At 43.8% G+C, this 25,165-nt stretch overlaps 2 protein-coding genes across 2 annotated transcripts; one reads left to right on the plus strand and one right to left on the minus strand.

Annotated features, from left to right (window-relative positions):
* Positions 1-10: 10 nt before the first annotated feature.
* LOC109881778 (uncharacterized) lies at positions 11-24,539 on the minus strand. Its single transcript, XM_031838103.1, has 15 exons — positions 24,406-24,539; positions 24,077-24,227; positions 23,703-23,953; positions 23,376-23,512; positions 23,069-23,170; positions 22,862-22,907; positions 16,028-16,607; positions 10,469-10,677; positions 10,020-10,302; positions 2,281-2,378; positions 1,879-2,035; positions 1,355-1,453; positions 1,065-1,228; positions 704-840; positions 11-503 (listed from the first exon to the last, which is right to left on the minus strand). The coding sequence occupies exons 1-15, from the start codon at positions 24,443-24,445 to the stop codon at positions 351-353; spliced, it is 2,607 nt and encodes an 868-aa protein (XP_031693963.1). The 5' UTR covers positions 24,446-24,539; the 3' UTR covers positions 11-350.
* LOC109881777 (trypsin-2) lies at positions 6,683-8,930 on the plus strand. The gene is made up of 5 exons (XM_020473890.2): positions 6,683-6,882; positions 7,264-7,417; positions 7,727-7,986; positions 8,311-8,447; positions 8,554-8,930. Exons 1-5 carry the CDS (start codon positions 6,819-6,821, stop codon positions 8,701-8,703), a joined length of 765 nt encoding a protein of 254 aa, XP_020329479.1. The 5' UTR covers positions 6,683-6,818; the 3' UTR covers positions 8,704-8,930.
* Positions 24,540-25,165: the final 626 nt, after the last annotated feature.

Genomic DNA, 25,165 nt, shown 5'->3' on the forward strand with positions numbered 1-25,165 from the left:
AGACGGAAGATAGTGTAACTTCAGGCTTTATTGTGTTTGACATGCTTACACTCTGTGCTGATTCCACTTTAGTATCAAACTTGGAGGAGAACGAGAGAAAGAGAGGAAGAGTTTGGAGGAGTGGAGGTCTGAGAGACAGGGAGGAAGAGTTTGGAGGAGTGGAGGTCTGAGAGACAGGGAGGAAGAGTTTGGAGGAGTGGAGGTCTGAGAGACATGGAGGAAGAGTTTGGAGGAGTGGAGGTCTGAGAGACAGGGAGGAAGAGTTTGGAGGAGTGGAGGTCTGAGAGACAGGGAGGAAGAGTTTAGAGGAGTGGAGGTCTGAGAGACAGGGAGGAAAGCAGCTAGTGGTGTTACATGTTGGCCTTCATGGTCTCATCGATCCAGGGGAGGAACTCACACACTTTGACATAGACTCCGGGGTATCCGGGCACGGCACAGCCCTGACCCCAGGACACCAGGCCATGAACCTCACCCAAACACACTAGACCACTGCCAGAGTCCCCCTGAGAGAGAGAGAGAGAGAGAGAGAGAGAAGGGGAAAGAGAGAGAGAGAGAGAGAGAGAGAAGGGGAGAGAGAAAGAGAGAGAGAGTGTGAGAGTGAGAGAGAGGTAAGAAATCAATTCAAGGGGATCCTAATATGTACCACTGTGTTTTATAAATGACTAAACGGTCTCATCAAAAAGGTGTCATATACTGTACGTACGTTGCATGCGTCTCTGCCTCCGTCCATGTATCCGGCACACACCATCCTGCGGGTGAGCATGCCAGGGTAGGCCATCTCACACTTCTCATCCTCCAGTATGGGCACATCCAGACACTGCAGACGGGCGGGCATGTTTACTGAGAAGGAAGTAAAAGGCAGGGAGATTTAGTTATTTAATATCATTTATCCGTAGTCATACCTCTTCTCCGGGTGAGGCGTGTGTTGTTAGAGTGTGTGTGGATAAAAGTACTGAGGGTATAATTAATGTTGGTAAAGTTGGTTTGGTATAGTGTGTTTGGGTGTAATTTCTGTGGTTATAGTTTTGTAAAGGTAAAGTGCAGGGGTATTTGGTCCGTCTCACCCTCCTCTCCAGTGGCAATGTTGCCCCAGCCAGAGACAGAGCAGGGGAGGCCTGCGTATGGGCAGCTGGTGGGCAGCGGGATGGGCTTCACATAATCAGTGATCTCCACAGGGTGGAACAGCTTGATCAGCATCATGTCATAGTCCAGCGTCTGGTAGTCATAGCTACAGAGAGAAGAGAGAGAGGCCAAGGGATTTTTATTGAATCATGTAATGTGATAAAACCCCTTTCAGCCTCGGTTCGGTTGTTATAAAATGGCTTCCCTAAAGTGATGTGTGGGTGTAGCTTGCCTGGGATGCCAGATTATGTTTTGAGTCTTCATGAGCTGCTCAGTTCCCTCAAACACACGCAGGTTGTGCTCTCCAAGCATGATCTGCATAGCGTAGGGGCTGAGAGAGGAGGACAAAGGAGAGAAAGGGCAGAGGAAGGAGAGGAGGAAGAGGACGAAGGAGAGAAAGGGCAGAGGAAGGAGAGGAGGAAGAGGACAAAGGGAAAGACAGGGTGATACAACTCTAATTACAGAGAAACTTCATGTCAGTTTGATAAGATTCAGTGTCACACTGCGGAAGACATAGAAGAGCCCTCCTTTTGGTCCATATTGGCCCGAAATCTGTTGTTCTGCCCCTGAGCAATGCGGTTAACCCACTGTTCCACGGGCGCCGAAGACGTGGATGTCGATTAAGGCAGCTCCCCGCACCTCTCTGATTCAGAGGGGTTGTGTTAAATGCAGAAGACACATTTCAGTTGAATGCATTCAGTTGTACAACTGACTAGGTATCCCCCTTTCCCTCCCCTGCCCTCCACCCTTACTCACTTGTACCAGCAGTGAGCGACAGAGAGCACCCACTGCTCATTGATGAGCACGGCTCCGCAGAAGTGGTACCCGTAGTTAAGGGAGGCCATCCAGGGTCGGGAGTGAGGTTCACACTCCTGGCCACCGATGATCTTACCATCCTCACGGGGCACTGCCGCTGAAACACACAGAGAGAGACACCATACAGAGAGAGTGGTCACAAGAGGGGAGAGATGAGGACATTGTTGCATTCTGAATAGTATTAATCAGAATTGTTCTACCTCACATAGAAACAGCCTGTTGGGTAAAAACGTTGAAAGTTCTTATAAGCTATATGTAAGATTAATATTCCCTACGAATAGTTTGTGATATATAATTGGTAGAGTATATTAAAGTACTGTATGTGTGTGTGTGTTTAATTACCAGCAGCTCCAACCAGCAGTATCAGAGCGAGCAGTCTCATGGTGTCTGTCTGTCCGGTGAACACTGGCTGATCAAAGACACCTGGACACACACATGGACTTTATTTATACACACCCTATCTGCCCTCCCCCACCCCTCACACCCTACCTTACCTCCCCTACCCCTCACACCCTATCTGCCCTCCCCCACCCCTCACACCCATACCTTACCTCCCCTACCCCTCACACCCTATCTGCCCCCCCCCATCAAAGTCTACCGTACCTCCCCTACCCCTCACACCCTATCTGCCCTCCCCCACCCCTCACACCCATACCTTACCTCCCCTACCCCTCACACCCTATCTGCCCTCCCCCACCCCTCACACCCATACCTTACCTCCCCTACCCCTCACACCCTATCTGCCCCCCCCCCATCAAAGTCTACCTTACCTCCCCTACCCCTCACACCCTATTTGCCCTCCCCTACCCCTCACACACTATCTGCACTGCCCTCCCATGTGCTCACAACATTCACTCTACCCCACTGACCACCCTAATCACCTCCCCCTCCCCTTACTCAGCCTTATCCCTAAACATACAAGCATACAAGGGCCACAATATTTTATTTAATGCACCTGCATGCACTTCGCAACATACACGCCCCTCCGTATTTATTTGGATAGTGATGCTAAAACTATTATTTTGGCTCTATACTTCAGCATTTTGGATTTGAGATCACATGTTTTATATAAACCGACAGAACAGAATGTCACCTTACATTTGAGGGTGCTTCATACATATCTGTTTTACCATTTCAAAATGATAGTACTTTATGTATCTATTATCTATCCCATTTGAAGGTGTCAGAAGTATTGAGAGTGTTGTAGTGTGCCATCTGATTAGCTTAATATACGGAATTTCATGTATAGCATTTTCTTTGTCTTTGTACTTTACCTCAATGACTATGTAATACTTTTCCCACCACTGCTAAATCAAGCTTGTGACTCTACAAACTTGTTGGGTGCATTTGCTGTTTGTTTTGGTTGTGTTTCAGATTATTTTGTGCCCAGTAGAAATGAATGGTAAATAATGTATTGTCATTTTAGGGTCACTTTTATTGTTAATAAGAATAGAATATGTTTCTGAACACTTTTACATTGATGTGGATGTTACCATGATAACCATGAATGAATCTTGAATAATGATGAGTGATAAAGTTACAGATGCATGAATATCATAACTCCAAGAAAATCCTAGCTTCCCCTGTTATTTGTAATGGTGAGAGGTTAGCATGTTTTGGGAGCATGACCTTTGTCCATCTGTAACATCATTATTCATTCATTATTTTTTATTTATTTTTTATTTCACCTTTATTTAACCAGGTAGGCCAGTTGAGAACAAGTTCTCATTTACAACTGCGACCTGGCCAAGATAAAGCAAAGCAGTGCGACAAAAACAACACAGAGTTACACATAAACAAACGTACAGTCAACAACACAAAATAAAAGAAAAATAGAAAAAGCTATGTACAGTGTGTGCAAATGTAGAAGAGTAGGGAGGTAGGCAATAAATAGGCCCTAGAGGCGAAAATAATTACCATTTAGCATTAATGCAATACGGTAAGCTGCTCAGACAGCTGATGCTTAAAGTTAGAGAGGGAGATATAAGACTCCAGCTTCAGCGATTTTTGCAATTCGTTCCAGTCATTGGCAGCAGAGAACTGGAGGGAAAGGCAGCCAAATTAAGTGTTGACATTGGGGATGACCAGTGCAATGTACCTGCTGGAGCGCGTGCTAAGGGTGGGTGTTGCTATGGTGACCAGTGAGCTGAGATAAGGTGGGGGCTTTACCTAGCAAAGACTTATAGATGACCTGGAGCCAGTGGGTTTGGCAACGGATATGTAGTGAGGGCCAGCCAATGAGAGCATACAGGTCACGGTGGTGGGTAGTATATGGGGCTTTGGTGATAAAACGGATGGCACTGTGATAGACTAAATCCAGTTTGCTGAGTAGAGTGTTGGGGGCTATTTTGTAAATGACATCACCGAAGTCAAGGATCGGTAGGATAGTCAGTTTTACGATGTTATGTTTGGCGGCGTGAGTGAAGGAGACTTTGTTGCGAAATTGGAAGCCGATTCTAGATTTAATTTTGGATTGGAGATGCTTAATGTGGAAGGAGAGTTTCCAGTCTAACCAGACAGGTTAGACTAGGTCAGAACCATCCAGAGTAGTGATGCTAGTCGGGCAGGAGGGTGCGGGCAGCAATCGGTTGAAGAGCATGCACTTAGTTTTACTAGCATTTAAATGCAGTTGGAGGCCACGAAGGAGTGTTGTATGGCGTTGAAGCTCATTTGGAGGTTAGTTAGCACAGTGTCCAAAGAAGGGCCAGATGTATACAGAATGGTGTTGTAAGAGAATCACCAGCAGCTAGAGCGACATCATTGATATATACAGACAAAAGAGTCGGCCTGAGATTGAGCCCTGAGGCACCCCCATAGACACTGCCAGAGGTCCGGACAACAGGCCCTTCGATTTGAGACACTGAACTCTATCTGAGAAATAGTTGGTGAACCAGGCAAGGCAGTCATAAGAATAAGAATGCGGTGATTGACAGAGTAGAAAGCTTTGGTCAGGTCGATGAAGACGGCTGCACAGTACTGTCTTTTATCAATGGTGGTTATGATATTGTTTAAGGACCTTGAGCGTGGCTGAGGTGCCCCCATGACCTGCTCGGAAACCAGATTGCATAGTGGAGAAGGTACGGTGGGATTTGAAATGGTCGGTGATCTGTTTATTAACTTGGCATCCAAAGATTTTAGAAAGACAGGGCAGGATGGCTATAGGTCTTTAACAGTTTGGGTCTAAGGTATCTCCCCCTTTTAAGTGGGGGATGACCGCGGCAGCTTTCCAATCTTTGGGGATCTCAGACGATACGAAAGAGAGGTTGAATAGGCTAGTAATAGGATTATCTGTAATCAAGGTAGCATCCACATTAATGTAGAAGTGTTCGGGAACATCTTACTTACAATAAAACTGACTTGACTCCAAAATGACACAATACATTATTTACCATTTGCACAACATCATCCGAAACACAACCAAAACAAACTGCAAATGCATCCAACAAGTTTGTAGAGTCATAAGCTTGATGTAGTCATTGTGTGCTAGGAGTATGGGACCAAACGTTTGATTAAATTAAATACACTATAAGTGATGGGGTGACTAGATACAAAAAGTGCATTCATTTCTAAATGGTAAAACAGATATGTATGAAAGCACGCTAAAATAAAAGGTGAAAGTCTGTACTGTTCCCTCATACGCTACATGACCAAATGTATGTGGACACCTGCTTTTGTGGCCTGCCATTTGCAGCTGAGCCATTGTTGCTCCTAGAGGTTTCCACTTCACAATAACATCACTTACAGTTGACAGGGGCAGCTCTAGCAGGGCAGAAATGTGACGAACTGACTTGTTGGAAAGGTGGCATCCTATGATGGTGCCACGTTAAAGGTCACTGAGCTCTTCGGTACGGGCAAATCTACTGCAAATGTTTGTCTATGGAGATTGCATGGCTGTGTGCTTGATTTTATACATCTGTCAGCAACGGGTGTTGCTGAGCCAAATCCACTAATTTTAAGGGGTGTCCACATACGTTTGGCCATGTAGTGTATAAAACATTTGTTCTGAAATCCAAAATGTTCGAGTATAGAGCCAAATTAACATTTTTATCTGCACTGCCCAAATAAATACGTAGGGGACTGTACACCTAACTGATGATTAACCAGTAGCTGGCAAACTGAATGTGACAGACATTTAGCCTTTTTAAGTGGCATGTGGCACATAAGGACATGTACCCATGGTTGGCCATATGCAGTATCAAAAGGACCACGGCTACTTAACAGCCCGTGCTCATCCCACAATGCCTATTCACTTTCCAATGTTGCATCTTACAGAACAACCAATTATTCTATTGAATGTACTGATTGCATAACATTTTAAATGTGCAAATCATCATTCTGTCTGGTTCTATTCAAATTTTACTCATAGAGCCTTCCTTATCTCTGCAACTATTCTTTAGTACACTTAGTATGCCCTTGAATATAGGCCAGAGGCTGTGAGAGAAATGGCCACCTGTGATGTTAGAACTAGTACCTGAAAATTACAACAACCTTTTTCCCCACTTCTTTGAGGTGTTGCAAGAGGTCTCAATGATCCTACCACTCTGACAATCTGGCCAACAGCACAACTGTTTCAACATGAAACACTTTCTGTCCAAAGTCCCAAGGTTGAGACAGCTGCAGCTGTGACTTATTCCAATAACAAAATGTCTCAAACGCCATGATGAAATTGGCGTGAGGAATGGGATAAACGCATGCTCTGAGTACCTGGTAGAATATAAGGGGAGTTTGTGATAAGATGAGGCATGATGGGGCAGGAGAGTTTGGGGTGGGGCATCAGGCATGAGAGACTTGGAAAGGGGGCAGGACAGGTTGGAGGGATATCAGTCGAGATGAAGGTATAAATGTAGAGAATCGCAGAGTGCACATGTCCAGTCTGGTGAATGAAGACTTGTCTCAGCACAACGATGATTGGCCTGATTGTACTCACACTCCTGGGGGCTGCAGGTAACAAACACACACAGAGACACACACAGAGACACACACAGAGACACACATAGAGACACGCGTAGAGACACGCGTAGAGACACGCGTAGAGACACGCGTAGAGACACGCGTAGAGACACGCGTAGAGACACGCGTGGAGACACTCGCAGAGAGACTCGCAGAGAGACACGCATAGAGACACACATGTTTTACAGACAATGTGGACATCAGCTTAATGTTCTCCTTTTGCCCATCTTGTATAATATAACATTATCTCTAACCTCTGCATCTCTCTGTCTTCTGTTACCTTCTGTCATGCGTTCTGAACACTACTCCCTTTCTCCATCCTACTCTCTTTCTCCACTGACCCTCCCTCTCCCTTCCACTCCTTCCCTCCCTCAGCGGCAGCTCCTATGGATGACAGGATCGTGGGGGGTTATGAGTGTGAGGCTCACTCCCAGCCCTGGCAAGCCTCTCTTAACATCGGCTACCACTTCTGTGGCGGCTCCCTCATTAATGACCAGTGGATCATCTCTGCCGCCCACTGCTGGATGAAGTGAGTACTGCAGGGTCACTGTCAACCATCTTTTCCCTTCACTGTGTCTCCCAAAGGCCTCTTCATGTAAAGGTTTCTATTTTTTTCTCCTCTCCCTTCTCCAATTTTCCATCTGTCTTCAATTTCTGTCTTCCCCTCTCTCCTTCTTGTCTTCTCTGCTTTCCTCTCTCCACTTCTTCACCTTCATCCCTTTCTGCTCTCCTTCATAAATCATGTCCTCTCTCTCTCTCTCTCTCTCCCTCACTCTCTCACTCTCTCACTCTCTCCTTCTTGCTCTCTCTCTCTCTCCCTCTCTCTCCCTCCCTCCAGTCCTTGGAGTCAGCTCGCTATCCTGGGTGACCACCACATCTGGCAGCACGAAGGAACGGAGCAGTACATGTCTGTGGACGCCATCTACTGGCACCAGAGCTATGACTACCAGACCCTGGACCACGACATTATGCTGTTGAAGTTGGCCCACCCTGTCACTCTCAACAAGTTTGTCAAGCCCATCGCCCTGCCCACGGCCTGCCCAAAGGCCGGGGACATGTGTGTGGTGTCTGGATGGGGAAACATCTACACCGACTCTGGTATTTATGTAGATGGGTTGTAGTATGGGATGGGGTGGAATGAGGATGAGATTGGGATGAGAAAATATGGGTTATTGAATGTAATCAACTAAAAATACTTTTTCTTGAAACTATAGCTCACGCTAGGTCTACATTTTGATGGGAAATCAGCAAGTCAATTTACTTGAGAGGGTAGCTACTTCTAAGAATACCACTTACTGTATACCCCCCCCCCCTTTCTCCCCCCAACCTTCTCTCTCTCTCTGTCTCTCTCTCTCTCCCCAACTGTGTCTCTCTCTCTCTTTCTCTGTCTCTCATCGGTCTCTCTGTCTCTCTCTCTGTCAGTGTTCAACCCATTTAACCTGCAGTGTGTGGACATCCCCATCCTGTCTAAGAAGGCCTGTGACGAGTCCTACCCTGGCCAGATTACTGATACCATGGTGTGTGCCGGCTACCTGGAGGGAGGCAAGGACGCCTGTCAGGTATGAAGAATACCCCTGCAACCTCACAAACAGAACATTTCATTTGTTTGTTTATTCATTTATATATTAATTCATTATCTTTCTCCCCCCTCTGTTTCTCTCTCAGGGTGACTCCGGCGGTCCCCTGGTATGTAACGGAGAGCTGCATGGCATCGTGTCCTGGGGTGTTGGCTGTGCCCAGCCCAACTATCCTGGTGTCTACACCAAGGTCTGTGCCCTGCTGCCCTGGATCCACGAGATCATCACCAACTACTAGCCTGTACCCTCCACACCAGACTAGAGAGAGAGAGCGAGAGCGAGAGCGAGAGCGAGAGCGAGAGCGAGAGCGAGAGCGAGAGCGAGAGCGAGAGCGAGAGCGAGAGCGAGAGCGAGAGAAAGAAGAAGAAGAAGAAGATGAAGTAGAGGGAGATAGAAGGCTGATGTTGTTACATGCAGGAAGACAAAGAGACTAATCTAGTCAATAAAATGGCATCTTTGACTTCACTAATGTATGTTTGTGTTTTTTATTACAATTCTTTGTGTCAATAAAAAAAATACACAAACAATCAATGATTTAGATAACAGGGTAGATTACTAGAATATTTACAGTCACATCAAATAATTTAATCATTGAAAATTAGATGACACAAAGAAGCATGCTAACAAAGGAACTCTTCCACTGTTTGGCATTTCCTCAGCACCCACCTACTAGTTACTAGTACAATCAAATAGTGGCAATGGTATAGAGTACAGAGCAGGAAATTAGATGGCAAAGACAAATTAAATGGAAAAGTAACCATGCTAACAAACATATGCTAACAGATGTATGGCCTCCTTTGTTTTGCACTACAAACTGCTAATGCTGATAATGATGCAATGCTAATAATGATGCTATAGCTACTAACAATGATCATTTGAATAATGATGCTAACTCTACGCACAACACTAGAACTAATTAAACAAACACAAACCTTGGGTTCATGGCTCTATTCATATTGTCATGGTAACAAAAGTGATCAGACATGAATCGGACATCTGACTTGTGAAAATCTGTATCTAAAGTACAGCCATTGTAACCACATCCACCTGGAAGAACAGGGTGTTTTCAGTCTGACCATTTTTTGTCATTCCAGGCCTGCCGCCATTAGCACTGCTTTAGCATCCTCCGCCAACTCTTTTATTCCCTCGTGCAGAAGGTGTAATGTAGTGGCAAAAGCAATCCCCATTGCACCAAAACTAAAAACAACAGTGGTCAACACAGCTTCGATAGCCTTGGCTGCCACCATGACTGCTGTATGCATCATTCTAACCACCATCTTCTCATCAACTCCTCCAGTGAAGCGAGACTTCACTGCTGAGCTCAGTTCACCGACTGGCTTGTTGACACGTTCTGAGTCTCTGGAGGGATTTCTCATCTAGTTCAAAGGTTATGAATGCTTTGTGGAAGAAGGCCTGCATAACACCAATCTCTCAGCCCACTGAGAAGCCAGGGATGGGTACGGCTGCTGTGGTGGAGGCACCAGGTTTTGAAAAGATATTTCCTCTTCTTTTCAATCATGACTATTGAGCAAACCGAGACTGGATTAGGCAGACCTCTTGTGCTCTGAGAGGTTTTCCTCCAGAGAGTAGATTAGCTTCTGGAAATCGTACTTCCCAAGCTCAAAGGTGGAGATGAGGAAAACTTTGGGGTTCCCTACGGTCTTCAGGTTCTCCTCACAATTCTGTCTGATCTTGGAGAGCAAATCCTCCTCCCTGTAGTTCTTCTTCCATGCCTCAGCTCGGCTGTCGTTGTCAATCTTCGACCGGACAAAGTAAAATATATTCTTCATATTCTGGATCTCTTTGGCCAGCATGATGTTGTTCTCTTTGAACCTCACTGTGCCGATGATGATGAGGTTTTAAACTTTTCCTCCTTCAGGTACTTCTTTGCTTTAATGTTTGGGGTGCCGGTACCAGGTAGGTCCCAGAATTTCACATTAGGCACTGTGTGATGGCTGTATCTAATGGGCTTCATTGTGGTCTTGGTCAACTCCAGTTTCTACTGCCCCTTTGTCCAAGTAAGGCATTAACAAAGGTGGACTTTCCCGCCCTGCTCTCCCCTGTCACAGCAATGTTAAGGGTCACGTTCTCCAGCAGATCCAGGTGCTCCTTTGCTTTGGCTGCATTTTCTGTCGGGGTAAACTTTTCGTAGTTCTTCATTTCCTTGACGATGTCAAGATCCTCATATAAGTTTTCATCAGACATCTTGCTCCTGACAACCCATAATTAGCTAAATTAATAACACACAAACATCCATCACATGCGGAACTATCCATTTATGTAATATAGATGCATTGTGCAATCTTAGAAAAAAGGGTTATTTGGGGTTTTATGGATTGTTTTATGGATTGTTTTATGGATTGGCAAACTTCATGGTTCTTTGGCCGATATTTATTTCTTTTTACTTTTTGGATTATTTGTGTATTGTTTTGTGTTTTGTAAGGTATTACTGCACTGTTGGAGCTAGGAACAAGCATTCCGCTGCACCTGCGATAACATCTGCACATCTGTGTACGCGACCAATAAACTTTTATTTGATTTGACAAGATTAAATAACCCTTTACTAAAGAAGGTTCTATATATGTATAAACCCAGTGAAAGGTAATGTGGATTTTAGCAAACAATAGCTGAGAAAACCTAACATGCTGACCAGACCGGACACGTCGCATGATCCATGTTATTCAATTATTGCACCCACACTGCTCGAGAGTGCCAACGAGCATCTGCTGATGCCAAGGCCTAAAATAGAACTCATTGGTTTATAGAAGCAGGTACCCATGACAGCTAACTAGCTGCCTTTTCATTTGTTTTAGCTGTTGCATTGACATTTATATCAATATTAATGATGCTGCTGAATGGTCAGAAAAATGGCTAGCTATCTCGTCCGACACCGTTTACTCTCGATGGCTTGGTGTAGATAGTATTAGTATTTTTGCAGCATTGTTGCCGAGGTTGGAGTGGCAAAGAGCAAGGTTCATGAAAATGTATTATTTAATTCAAATACATTTGTGAAGCAATATATAATAAATATAATAAACCGTAGGCTAGCTAGATAAGGTTGTTTCAGGATTTGAGCACATTTTTGTAAACAGGAAAAGGTAGGCTACTTTTAGTTAGCTTCTTTACAAGCTAGCTAACTCTTACAAAAAACATGAATATTTGTTATTGAATATGCCAAATAGAGCTACAGACCACCTGACATTGGCAATTAGCTAACAGCTACTTTTAGTTCAGTATTTCAGTGTGGAGTCAGATGATGGGACTATGTTTCATGAAGCCATTAGAAGGCTGGACTGAGTGTTGCTGTCGTCTGTTGAATGCATAACACGTGATGGCCGGCTCCCCTCTCTCCACTGGGATTCTCTGCCTCTAACCCTATTACAGGGGCTGAGTCACTGGCTTACTGGCGCTCTTCCAATCGTCACTTGAGTGGGTTGAGTCACTGACGTGATCTTCCTGTCTGGGTCGGCACCCGCCTCAGGTTCATGCCATGGGGTAGATCTTGGTGGGCTATACTCGGCCTTGTCTCAGGGTAGTGTTAGGGTTGTGTCAATTCCAATCTGGTATCAGGATAAATATGACACTGAGTCACCGATTGTATGCTATGTATTTTTTATTAGCTAAGCAAAAAGTGGTAAATGCAATTTTCATATATACGGGCTCTCTGTCACACCTCGCAGGGCAAACAGAGAACTGACTTGTTCCTGACAAAGATATTATAATATACTGTGATGACAGAAGTAGTTCCTGCTTCCGAGCCGGCATGTCAGAGTAGAGACTGGGCGTGGTTTAGACTCACCTTGATTGTTGGCGCAGAGCTGGTCCCATCCCCCGGGCACTCCAGCGGTCAATCGTTGTAGTTGTGTAGAATATACAGTTATCAGGCACCTGGCTCCTGTTATCTAACAAAAGACTGTTTGTTCTCGCAACACTACGTTCTGAATGTGCCCCCCCCCAACTCATTGCACAGTTCCTGTCTTCATGTTATTCTGTATTTTTCCATCATGAGAAAGGCCCATGGCCCTGAAACTGTTAACAATGTCTCAAGTCAGCTTTGTTGCATAACACATATACCCACACAAGCCAACAGCAAATAATATTCCATCACATATGATATGTTAAGGGCTATAGTGTATAACACAGAACCTCACAGTAGTAGGTTGGTGGTTGAAGATATCCCTCTAGTGGTGTGGGGGCTGTGCTTTGGCAAAGTGGGTGGGGTTATATCCTGCCTTGTTGGCCCTGTCCGGGGTATCGTCGGCCAGGGCCACAGTGTCTCCCGACCGCTCCTGTCTCAACCTCCAGTATTTATGCTGCAATAGTTTATGTGTCGAGGGGCTAGGGTCAGTCTGTTATATCTGGAGTATTTCTCGTGTCTCATCCAGTGTCCTGTGTGAATTTAAGTATGCTCTGTCTAATTCTATCTCTCTCTCTTTTCTCTCTTTCTCTTTCTCTCTCTCTCTTTCTCTCGGAGGACCGGAGCCCTAGGACCATGCCTCAGTATTACCTGGCCTGATGTCTCCTTGCTGTCCCCAGTCCACCTGGTCGTGCTGCTGCTCCAATTTCAACTGTTCTGCCTGCGGCTATGGAACCCTGACCTGTTCACTGGACGTGTTACCTTGTTTTGGACTCTCTCTCTATCGCACCTGCTATCTCTAACTCTGAATGATCGGCTATGAAAAGCCAACTGACATTTACTCCTGAGTTGCTGACCTGTTGCACCCTCTACAACCACTGATTATTATTATCTGACCCTGCTGGTCATCTATGAACGTTTGAACATCTTGGCCATGTTCTGTTATAATCTCCACCCGGTACAGCCAGAAGAGGACTGGCCACCCCTCAGAGCCTGGTTCCTCTCTAGGTTTCTTCCTAGGTTCCGGCCTTTCTAGGGAGTTTTTCCTAGCCACCGTGCTTCTATATCTGCATTGCTTTCTGTTTGGGGTTTTAGGCTGGATTTCTGTACAGCACTTTGTGACATCAGCTGATGTAAAAAGGGCTTTATAAATACATTTGATTGATTGATTGATTTGATGTGCAATTGATAATGTCATACCCAGCCAAATAACTGCTGTAAATCTGTACTGTATAATTGTTCTAATAGTCTGTTCTGAGGTACCGACCCATCTCTACCTCAGTCTGGAGTGGTGGTTATTGTTATTTTATTAGGATCCCATTAGCTGTTGCAAAAGCTGCAGCTACTCTTCCTGGGGCCCAAAGAAAACATAAACCATGACATAATACAGAACAATAACAGATAAGAATAGCTCAAGGACAGAACTGCATATATTTAAAACAAGTATATAGAAATAAAAAAGGTTCTGTACTGACAAAACACTGAGAAAACAGAGATGCCCATACTATAGGCCTATATTCAGTCACATTTATCAATTTAATTGGCATATATATTCAAAGAAGTGGACTTTTTGCATTTAATTATGATTTTTTTCCCCATTCTAATATTTAAAATGTGAACAGAGAAGAAGTGAAGATAGCCCATGTGGTTACAGTAGGTTACATAAGGTTTATCCACTTGCACAGCTTGCTATGCATCTCAACTAAATGTATATTGAACAAAAATATAAATGCAACATGTAAAGTGTTGGTCCCATTTTTCACAAGCAGAGATAAACGATTCTAGAAATGTCCAATACGCACAAAAAGCGTATTATTGTTTACATCCCTGTTAGTGAGCATTTCTCCTTTGCCAAGATAATCCATCCACCTGACAGGTGTGGCATATCAAGAAGCTGATTAAACAGCATGATCATTACACAGGTGCACATATTGTTGGGGACAATAAAATGTACAGTTTTGTCACACACCACAATTCCAAGTTCCAGGTTTTGAGGGAGCATGCAATTGGCATGCTGACTGCAGGAATGTCCACCAGAGCTGTTGCCAGAAAATGTCATGTTAATTTCTCTACCATAAGCCACCTCCAATGTCATTTTAGAGAATTTGGCAGTACATCCAACCGGCCTCACAACCGCAGACAACGTGTAACCACGCCAGCCCAGGACCTCCACTTCCGGCTTCTTTACCTGCGGGATCATCTGAGACCAACCACCCGGACAGCTGATGAAACTGAGGAGTATTTCTGTCTGTAATAAAGCCCTTTTGTGGCAAAAAACTCATTCTAATTGGCTGGGCCTGGCTCCCCAGTGGGTGGGCCTGGCTCCCAAGTGGGTGGGCCTATGCCCTCCTAGGCCAACCCATGGCTACGCACCTGCCCAGTCATGTGAAATCCATAGATTAGGGCCTAATGAATTTATTTCAATTGACTGATTTCCTTATATGAACTGTAACTCAATAAAATTGTTGAAATTGTTGCATGTTGCGTTTATATTTTTGTTCAGTATAATTAGTCTTTTATTGTTTTTATTGTTTCATTCACACCTGCTCTGTTGGAGCTCGAATCTTAAGTATTTCACTGAACACTGCAACAACATCTGCGACCCTGTGCATGTGACAGTGTAGATACAATTACAAAATATCTCAAATAAAAATAGATGTCATTACTTCAATATGAACTCACATATTGTTTTTGATAGACGACTTTACATTTCCCAAGCATTCACCTGCTAGTTACTAGTACAATCAAATACTGACAATTATAAAGAGTACAGAGCAGGGGAAAAAAGATGTCACAAAGACAAATCAAAATGCTAACACATTTTTGATAACAGATGTATGTACAGCATCCATTGTTTTGCACTCAAAAATGCTAATGCTAATGATGATACAAATGCTAATAATAACACTATAGCTAATAACTATGCTACAGCTAATTAAGATGATAATGCTAACAACAATGCTATAGCTAACAAAATGTTAATGCTAATAATGATGCTAATTCTAATAACAAAGCTATAACTAAGTTAACAAACTCAAACATTGGGTTCCTGACTCGGTTGTCATGGTAATACAAGTGATTAGACATTTGACCTGTAGGATATGTTTTTGCAGCCATTATAGCATCCATGAAGAACAAGGTGTTTTCAGTTTGATAATTTTACATCATTCTACACCTGCCATCATGAGCATTGCTTTAGCATCCTCCACCATCTCTTTTAATCCCTTGTCCAGAAGGTGTAATGTAGTGGCAAAGGCAATCCCCACTGATCCAAACCTACCAATGGCAGGTATGCTAGTCAACTCAACCACGATGGTCTTGGCTGCCACCATAGCTGTTGTACTCAGCATTCCAGCCACCACCTTCTCATCGACCCCCCCAGCGAAGCGAGTTCATCGCTGAGCTCAGTTCACCCACTGGCTTATTGACACGTTCTGAGAGTCTCATCTCGTCCAAAGGCTATGAAGGGCCTGCAGAGGGAGGCCTGCATAATACCAACCTCACAGACCACTGAGAAGCCAGGGATGGGTACGGCTGCTGTGGTTGAGGTGGCAGCAGCTGCAACGCAAGGAGTTTTGAAAAGCTCCTTCCTCTTCTTTTCAATCATGACTTTGGAGCAAACCGGCAGAGACTGGATCAAGGCTGACCTCTTGTGCTCTGGGAGGTTTTTTGAGAGAGAGAGTCAAGCAGCTGCTGGAAATTGTACTTCCCCAGCTCAAAGGTGGAGATGAGGAAGACTTTTGGGCTCCCTATGGTCTTCAGGTTCTCCTCACAATTATGTCTGATCTTGGAGAGCAAATCTTCCTCCCTGTAGTTCTTCTTCCATGCCTCAGCTCGGATGTCATTGTCGATCTTCGAACGGACAAAGTAGAACATCTTCTTCATCTCTGAGGCCTGCATGATGTTGTTCTCTTTGAACCTCACTGTGCCGATGATGACGAAGAAGTCGTAGGTTTCAAACTTGACCTCCTTCATGTAATTCTTTGCTTTAAAGTTTGGGGTGCTGATACCAGGCAGGTCCCAGATTTTCACATTAGTCATGGTGGGGTGGGAGCATCTAATGGCCTTCATGGTGGTCTCCATCACTCTGGTTTCTGCTGCTCCCTCGTCCCCATCCAGTCCAAGTAAGGCGTTAACGAAAGTGGACTTTCCTGACCCACTTTTCCCTGTCACAGCGATGTTAAGTGTCACATTCTCTAGGAGATCCAGGTCCTCCTTGACCTTGGCTGCATTCTCTGATTGGATAAACTTGTCATAGTTCTTAATTTCATTGATGATGTCAGGATCTTCATAGAAGTTTTGATTCAATGAAATTACCGTCTCATTTTTCTGTTGTCAACATTGCCGACCACAATACAGTAGTCAAGTACAACGGTTTTCAAACTATTTGGGGCTGGGAACCCCTTTTGTGTTAGCAAATTCACCAGGGACCCCCTCATAATCAGAACACCACTCCTTTACAATGACTTTTACTATGAATTCTGCAATACATGGCCAGGCTAAAGTTTTGGGCCCTGGGAAAGAACAGTTTAAAGGTCTACTTCTTGGCATCAGCAGAGAAAGTTTTCCAGTTTTCAAGCAAATTCTAAATGTTTTGCTATAAAGCAGATTTTTGTTGCCGTTTTAAAGCACATTTCCTGCAATTCTATACATTTTGCCATGAGACAGAGTGTCACGACTCCGACCGAAGGCGGTCGTCGTCGCCGGCCTACTAGCTGCCACTGATTCTTTCCTCCCCCTCCTTATGTGTTTATTGAGTACACCTGTTTTGAGTTGGGTATAATTAGGGAGGCTATATTAGTCAGCCGGCCCGCCTGGTTCTTTGTGCGGGATTAATTATTGTGACCTTCTGTTTTGTGTAACTTGTGCGCACGTCTGTGGGTTACGTGTTTTCCCATTTCGTGGGTTTTGCTGGACAGTTTAAGTCCCCGTGTTTGGGGCGTTTGTTTTGTTATACGCCCTGTGTTTTCGTGGGGTTGGCTTATGTTCGCCGTGTTGTGCATTAAAGTAGTGTAACAGTATAACTTTAGAAGCTAGCTGTTTCACATCCGTTACACTCACCCCCCTTTTGACCTCCTCCTTTTCCGCAGCAACCAGTGATCCGGGTCAACAGCATCAATGTAACAGTATAACTTTAGACCGTCCCCTCGCCCATACCCGGGCGCGAACCAGGGACCCTCTGCACACATCAACAACAGTCACCCTTGAAGCATCTTTACTCATAGCTCCACAAAAGCCACGGCCCTTGCAGAGCAAGGGGAACTACTACTTCAAGGTCTCAGAGCAAGTGACGTCACGTCGCGATTGAACCGCTATTTAGCGCGCACCACCGCTAACTAAGCTAGCTGTTTCACATCCGTTACAGTAGCACTACCCTGAACTCTCTGCTTCCTGCGCCTGACTTCTCACCCACTACACTCAGAACGTTACACAGAGAGAAAACTTAGCAGTTTTAAAGATAAAATTACAGTGCATTTACAGTGCCTTGAAAAAGTATTCATACCCTATGGAACATTTTATTTAAAGATTCACAGAAATTGTATAACTAAAATATAGTTGTTGCATAAGCATTCAACTCCCTGAGTTAACAATCTAGAAGCAGCTGTGAATCTTCTTGGCTAAGTCTATAAGAGCTTTACACACCTGGACTGTGCAATATTAGCCCATTATTATTGTCAACATTCTTCAAGCTCTGTCAAGTTTGTTGGGAATCATGGCTAGACAGCCATTTTCAAGTATTGCCATATATTTTCAAGCAGATTTAAGTCAAAACTGTAAATTGGCCACTCAGAAACATCTTATTGGTAAACAACTCCAGTGTAGATTTGGCCTTTTGTTGTAGGTTATTGTCTTGCTGAAAGGTTATTGCTCCCCATTTGCCCATCTTGTATAATATACTGTAGCATTAACTCTAACCTCTGCATCTCTCTGTCTTCTGTCTCCTTCCTCCTGTCATGCTTTCTGAACACGACTCCCTCTCTCCATCCTCCTCTCTTTCTCATCTCACCCTCCCTCCCTATCCTTCTTTCCCTCAGTGGCAGCTCCTATGGATAATAGGATCGTTGGGGTTATGAGTGTGAGGCTCCCTCATCAACGACCAGTGGATCATCGTTGCCTCCCACTGCTGGATTATGTAAGTACTAAGGTCACATTCACTTATCTTTTCCCTCAAGCCTCTCTTCCTCCGTCAGTGCATTATATTTTCTTTCTGTTTCATGTATTCTCTCCTGTTTTCACTCACAAATCATCTCTGTCTGTGGACACCATCTACTGGCTCCAGAGCTATGACTACCAGACCCTGGACCACGACATTATGCTGTTGAAGCTGGCCCACCCTGTCACTCTCAACAAGTTTGTCAAGCCCATCGCCCTGCCCACGGCCTGCCCCAAGGCCGGGGACATGTGTGTGGTGTCTGGATGGGGAAACATTTACACTGACTCTGGTGTGAATGCAGACTGAGTGTAAAATGGGATGCAATGAGACTGGGGGTCTGATGGGGGTCCTGAAAGTGTGGCTGTCTCTGTAAGTGTCCAACCTGTTTAAACTCCAGTGTGAAGACATCCCCTTCCTGTCTAATAAGGCCTGTGAGAAGTCCGACACTAGCCAGATGAATGACTCCTAGAGCTCTGCTACCCAACTCCAACCCGGACAGGCCATGACATTATACATAAGGCAGTTTTTTCATCGAAGCTAGGGTACAGGCAGGGCTCGCTTATCAATAAATTGATCACTAAGATTTCGAAGCTGAGTCATTTGCTCGTGCTGTGCTGCTCAATATTGTCATATCTCACTAAGATCAAAGCTGTAGTGACACATCACTAAGATCATAACAACTTCGTCAAATATAAGACAGGAGAGATTATTTCACAGAAAATAAGAATGTAGTGTGACAGAAAGTAGCCAACAGCTAACTGCTCTCTCATGTCTCTTCATTGTGCAGAGCAGCCCAAGCGGAGCTGTTGCTTGATAGTCACAGACACAGAGCCACCATGAGCAGAGCGCATGCAGAGCATGTGACAGGGAGGAGCAGCTAATGGACTCACTAAAGGGTACGTTTTTTCTGATTTCGGGCGGGCCTTAAAATTGACAGAAGCCTGTTTAAGTGGAAAGTCAACATATTTAGAACTGATAGAAGGTTATGGAACGTGAACACGTATGTGAAACACATGCAGTATGTTTTATATGTGAACTCATATGCAAATCACATGCAGTATGTTTTATATGTGAACTCATATGCAAATCACATGCAGTATGTTTTATATGTGAACTCATATGCAAAACAAAAGTAGTATGTTTTACATGATGGTTACACTTTACATTACAGTGCCCATCTTACTGTGTAATTATTCCTGTAATTACAGTGTAACACGTATTATAATTACTAACCATTGTTGCATTGTATGTACTTTGCATTGTGGTTAGGGCTAGGGCTAGGGCTAGGGCTAGGGCTAGGGTTAGGGTTAGGGTTAGGGTTAGTTTTAGGGTTAGGGTTAGGGCTAAAGTTGGGCTTAGGCTCACTGCTGTAAGTGCATTGTATTTAGGGTTAGGGTTAGGGTTAGGGTCACTGCTGTAAGTGCATTGTATTTAGGGTTAGGGTTAGGGTCACTGCTGTAAGTGCATTGTATTTAGGGTTAGGGTTAGGGTTAGGGTCACTGCTGTAAGTGCATTGTATTTAGGGTTAGGGTTAGGGTTAGGGTCACTGCTGTAAGTGCATTGTATTTAGGGTTAGGGTTAGGGTTAGGGTCACTGCTGTAAGTGCATTGTATTTAGGGTTAGGGTTAGGGTTAGGGTCACTGCTGTAAGTGCATTGTATTTAGGGTTAGGGTTAGGGTTAGGGTCACTGCTGTAAGTGCATTGTATTTAGGGTTAGGGTTAGGGTTAGGGTCACTGCTGTAAGTGCATTGTATTTAGGGTTAGGGTTAGGGTCACTGCTGTAAGTGCATTGTATTTAGGGTTAGGGTTAGGGTTAGGGTTAGGGTCACTGCTGTAAGTGCATTGTATTTAGGGTTAGGGTTAGGGTCACTGCTGTAAGTGCATTATAACTCACTGTAACAATTTCAATACTTAATAATGATTAGTAATTTATAATGAATAATTATTCATACTTAATACAGTGTAATTACATGAGTAATTACACAGTAATAAGGGCAATGTACTGTAAAGAATTACCTTTTTGTATTGTGTCATAGTGTGCAGTTTGGGGCCTTTTGAAAGTGGCTTTTCAAAATTCCTTTACATGGACAAGGTACATGGACATCATTAATGTGTAAAAACTCGAAACGATAACTCATGTTACCAATGGCACCTTTTGATCTCAAAGAGTAAAAATTCTAAACACGTTCGACTATAATACTTCTTACGAATTCGCTTATTCTTTCAAGTCATTACGTTAGCGATACTGTTGTGAGCGGGTACATTTTTAAGAATGATTAAGTGATTAAAACCAAATCAGTAACATAATTAAAGAAAAATCAGTAAAGGAATTACTGTAGTCTAAAAAATGCAGGTTTAACTAGGCAAGTCAGATAAGAACAAATTCTTATTTACAATGACAGCCTACACTGGCCAAATCTGGGCCAATTGTGCGCCGCCCTATGGGATTCCCAATCACGGCCGGTTGTGATACAGCCTGGATTCAAACCAGAGTGTCTGTTGTGACACATCAAGCACTGAGATGCAGTGCTTTAGACTGCTACACCACTCGGGAGCCCCAAAAAGCAGTTCCCTGACCAGGAAGCGGACCCAGGACGCGGCGGTGAGAGAGCCAAATCTTAACCACTAGGCTGGGAGCCACTTGTGGATTTGACAGCTTTAATGCAGTTGCACCTCCAACAACACCAAAACAACCAACCACTATGCCGATGTCTGCTAAAGCGGATCTGATTGAATAGAGCCCTTAGAGTTTTTACTACATGAGTGGGTTTTTAAGTTGTTGGTGAAATCGGTTACAAGTAAGCTATTGTAAGTGTGATTACTAATTGATTATCATTGATTGGTAATGCCTGACCTGTGTCTATAAATTCCTGTCTGTCACGTGAACTGATTGAGATGGTGGTTGCTTATAGAGATTAAAGTTACCTTTTATATCGCTCCTGTATGCTGCCTCTGTCTGATCTTAACTTTCATTATAGTTGACGTTCCAGCCTTCGAACCCCCTTAAAGGCGCCTTACACTATTGAACACATTGTGACGTTCTGACCATAGTTTTGTTATTTTATTCACTTATTCACACTGTGCCTGGACTGTATGGTCAGGGCGTGAGTTGGGGTGGGCAGTCTGTTTGTTTTTCTATGTTGGTTTTTGTGTTCGGCCTAGTATGGTTCTCAATCAGAGGCAGGTGTCATTAGTTGTCTCTGATTGAGAATCATACGTAGGTAGCCTGGGTTTCACTTTTGGTGTGTGAGTGTTTGTTTCCGTGTGAGTGTTTTGACCACACGGTACTGTTTCGGTTTTGTATATTTCACGTTTATTATTTTGTTCCAGTGTTCAGTTGTGTTTTTGAATAAATCAATATGGACACTAACCACACTGCGTTTTGGTCCGATCCTTACTCCTCCTCAGACGAAGAGGAGGAAATCCGTTACACACATACACAACAGTATGTGTTAATAGCATACTGTAGTAGCAATTTAAAATGTGTAGACAAAAGGCACTCTTCACTGAATCTAGTTCATTTTGATTCATTGGAGAAAATACAAAGTTGTAACTGTTTTTATGCATCAAGTGATCACTTCTCTCTGGCATTTACACAGGCATAGCTCCAAAAAAACAATCATTAATGTTGCCACATGGATTTACGGAAAATATGAACATGTCTATGACGTTTCCAATAGAAAGATGTTTATAGTGAGAAATGATTCCTCCTAACAGTTTACAAGGTTAAATGGATAGTTCACCCAAATTAAGAAATAACATAATCCTAATGATTTGTAGAGAGAGTAGTCTGTGCAGTCAGATAATCTGTATTCTGTGGAGCCAGAGAATCTGCAACCCAAGTTTTGTTTGATATGTTCCCACTTAGTATACTTGATAGCCAAAAATAAATGGGACTGGTAGGACCCTCTTTTAACATACTCTAATTGGTCAACTGAAGATCAATACTTTCTTGATATTATCAGCATACATTGTGTATTCAGACTTAACCCTTATAGTTTATTGAAGCCTTAAAAACAGCCTAATGTACAGTATATGTACATTAGAAGTGCTTAAGCTGTTATAATTACAGCATTTATAAACCAACACAAATTGAGACATTCCGCTTGTAATCAACACTCCTTTGATGACATACAGAGCATACTATTGCACTACTACATTCATGAACATGTGTTCTATGCTGCATGCATGTAAGAAGTACCTTCTACAGTATATTTAAAAAAAAATAGTTTTATACCTTGGCAATAGACACAGTAACTCAAATTATGTTAAATGCTTTATTTGTCATTAGTATTTCATCTCCAGTATAAAAGGTAGATGTTGAACTGCACAGGATGTTGTAGAGTTCTGGGACCATGCTGGAGGACCGAAGCTAGGATCAGACTTAGTAGGTGGCCATGGTGCTGGTCAGCCAGTCATTAAAGATGCACACCTAGAGGAAGAGAAGAAGAAGGGAGACAGTAGTGGACACGCTCAATGGGAGGCAACATAAGAGCCATCAATCAATGTTTTATAGACTCAATGTCTTTTTCCTTCAGGAAACCAAGGGATATCACAGTGATGTATGTATTTTGATGTTTTTTGATGTCTTACCTTGGCGTAGACACCGGGGTTACCGGGCTCAGCACATCCGTAACCCCAGGACACAACACCCTGAAGCTCACCATTGCACACCACGGGGCCACCGGAGTCACCCTGAGAGAGATAGATAAAGAAGGGGAGAAAGATTGTGAGATCGAGAGAGAGAGAGAGGAAGGGAGAGAGAGAGAGAGAGAGAGAGAGAAAGAAAGGGAGACAAGTGATTTGAATTGGTTATTTCATTATCAATTTCTAATCAATTGAAAAAGTACATCTAAAGTCATCAGTGGAACCACTGAATTGAGGTTAGTGTGGTAAGTACCTGGCAAGAGTCCTTGCCTCCCTCCAGGTATCCAGCGCAGAACATGGAGTTGGTGATCATGCCAGGGTAGGAGTTGTTACAGTCGCTGTAGGACAGGGTGGGGATGTTCAGGCACTGAAGCTTGTTCTTGTCAGCGGCTGTAAGGGGGGCGTGAGGGAGAGAGAAGGAGGGATGGAGGGAGGGAGGGAGGGAGGTGGAGAACGAGTTATAGTTAGATATGAGTGTTTTTAATAATAGGTCTACATTTGCTATGTCTGTAAACACACTCAGTCACCATGAAGATGACCAACTGGCACATGTAACCTTTGACCCAGGTTCTGCACTCACTGGAGCTCATGGTGTTGCCCCATCCAGAGACGGTACACATGGTGCCAGCGGGGGCACAGCTGCTGGGCAGAGCAACAGGCTGCACGTAGGTGTTGAGGGTGGCGGGCTTGCTCAGCTTGATCAGCATGATGTCATTGTCGATGTTGTAGGAGCTGTAGTTGGGGTGACGGATCACGCGGGATGAAGAGATGAACTGCTCGCTACCCTCAGTCACCTTGATGTTGTGCTCGCCCAGACGCACCTCCACACGGCTGAAAGAGAGAGAATTCATGTGAATGTGGAGTTCAAGTTTCGCAAGAGTTAAGCTTATCAAATTGTTGCTAGTTGTTATTGACTCAATATGTTGCTAGTAGTTCACTTGGGAGTGTACTTACGACTCATAGCAGTGAGCAGCAGACACAACCCAGTTCTCATTGACCAAGGAGCCACCACAGAAGTGGTACCCAGAGTTCAGAGACACCTGGTGGGGCTGGGAGTGGGCCTTGCACTCATACCCTCCAACGATCTTGTCGTCCTCCGTGGCGACTGTAAACAGAGAGCAGGCACATTCTTAACGATATTACCTCAGCTTTTGAGATGGAAAAGCATAGCACTATGATAAAACAACAACAACATATTTCTTAATAACGTCAAAAAAACACATTTGTGATGTTAGTGTCATTACACAGTCCTGTTATTTTTCTATGATCATTATTATACTCACAAGCGGCTCCAATGAGCAGAACGAAGACCAGAGAAATCATGGTTGCTGTATGATCCTGTCGATGAAAGGGGTTAATCTGCACCTCTGGTATATATGCAGAATTGGTTGTGCCGCCCCGTTTAATGGAACTGTTTGATTGGTCAAGAGAAATCCAATCAGAGGCAAAAGGTGCACTGCCAAGGTCAGCATTATGACAAAGCATTTTCCATCATGGTGTGGTATGAATTTGACCCTGAAGGCAGCAGAAAGCTAAATATATGTTTTCATTAGTCTCAGTACTTTTAAGTGCAGGTTCTTGCCATCTGGATTGGATTGAATTTCTTACAGGAGACAGTGATAAATGTACAGTGCACTACAACTGCCAGTTTGAGATGGCCAGTATTCTCTGCAGTTCAGACTGTATCTTGACCTCAACATAACTGCAACACAGCTGTGTGGTTCACATGGTGGTATTCTCTTGGAGAAGTCGACAAACACAACTTTGCTGCTCACAAGGCCAAATTTAGCTTTGTAAACAAGTAATCTGGGTTTAAGGGGTTTTGTTGGAATGTCATGCAAGGCTGTCTTAAAAATAGATTTTGAATCATTACATAAGTTATACTGTATGCAATTAATATACAGTTAAACACTCAAAATAAGCAAACACTTGGGTAGTGCAGCTTATTATATTAATTATGAATATACCTTGACAGTAGATTAGTCTTCACCCTGTCTCAACTCTAATCTTACCCATAACCATAGATTCAACTCTAAACCTAGC

This window comes from Oncorhynchus kisutch, linkage group LG13, assembly GCF_002021735.2.
Source record: "Oncorhynchus kisutch isolate 150728-3 linkage group LG13, Okis_V2, whole genome shotgun sequence".
In the NCBI taxonomy this organism is placed as follows: domain Eukaryota; kingdom Metazoa; phylum Chordata; class Actinopteri; order Salmoniformes; family Salmonidae; genus Oncorhynchus; species Oncorhynchus kisutch.

Bases quoted from the DNA above. Each gene is read 5' to 3' on its own strand.
- LOC109881777 (XM_020473890.2), top strand. From the start codon at position 6,819: ATGAAGACTTGTCTCAGCACAACGATGATTGGCCTGATTGTACTCACA. The intron at 6,883-7,263 runs GTAACAAACACA...TCCCTCCCTCAG, and splicing joins CACACTCCTGGGGGCTGCAG to CGGCAGCTCCTATGGATGAC. The intron at 8,448-8,553 runs GTATGAAGAATA...TTTCTCTCTCAG, and splicing joins GAGGCAAGGACGCCTGTCAG to GGTGACTCCGGCGGTCCCCT.
- LOC109881778 (XM_031838103.1), bottom strand. From the start codon at position 24,445: ATGATTTCTCTGGTCTTCGTTCTGCTCATTGGAGCCGCTT. The intron at 23,513-23,702 runs GTGAGTGCAGAA...CCCCCCTTACAG, and splicing joins GGGCAACACCATGAGCTCCA to CCGCTGACAAGAACAAGCTT. The intron at 23,171-23,375 runs GTACTTACCACA...TATCTCTCTCAG, and splicing joins GAGGCAAGGACTCTTGCCAG to GGTGACTCCGGTGGCCCCGT.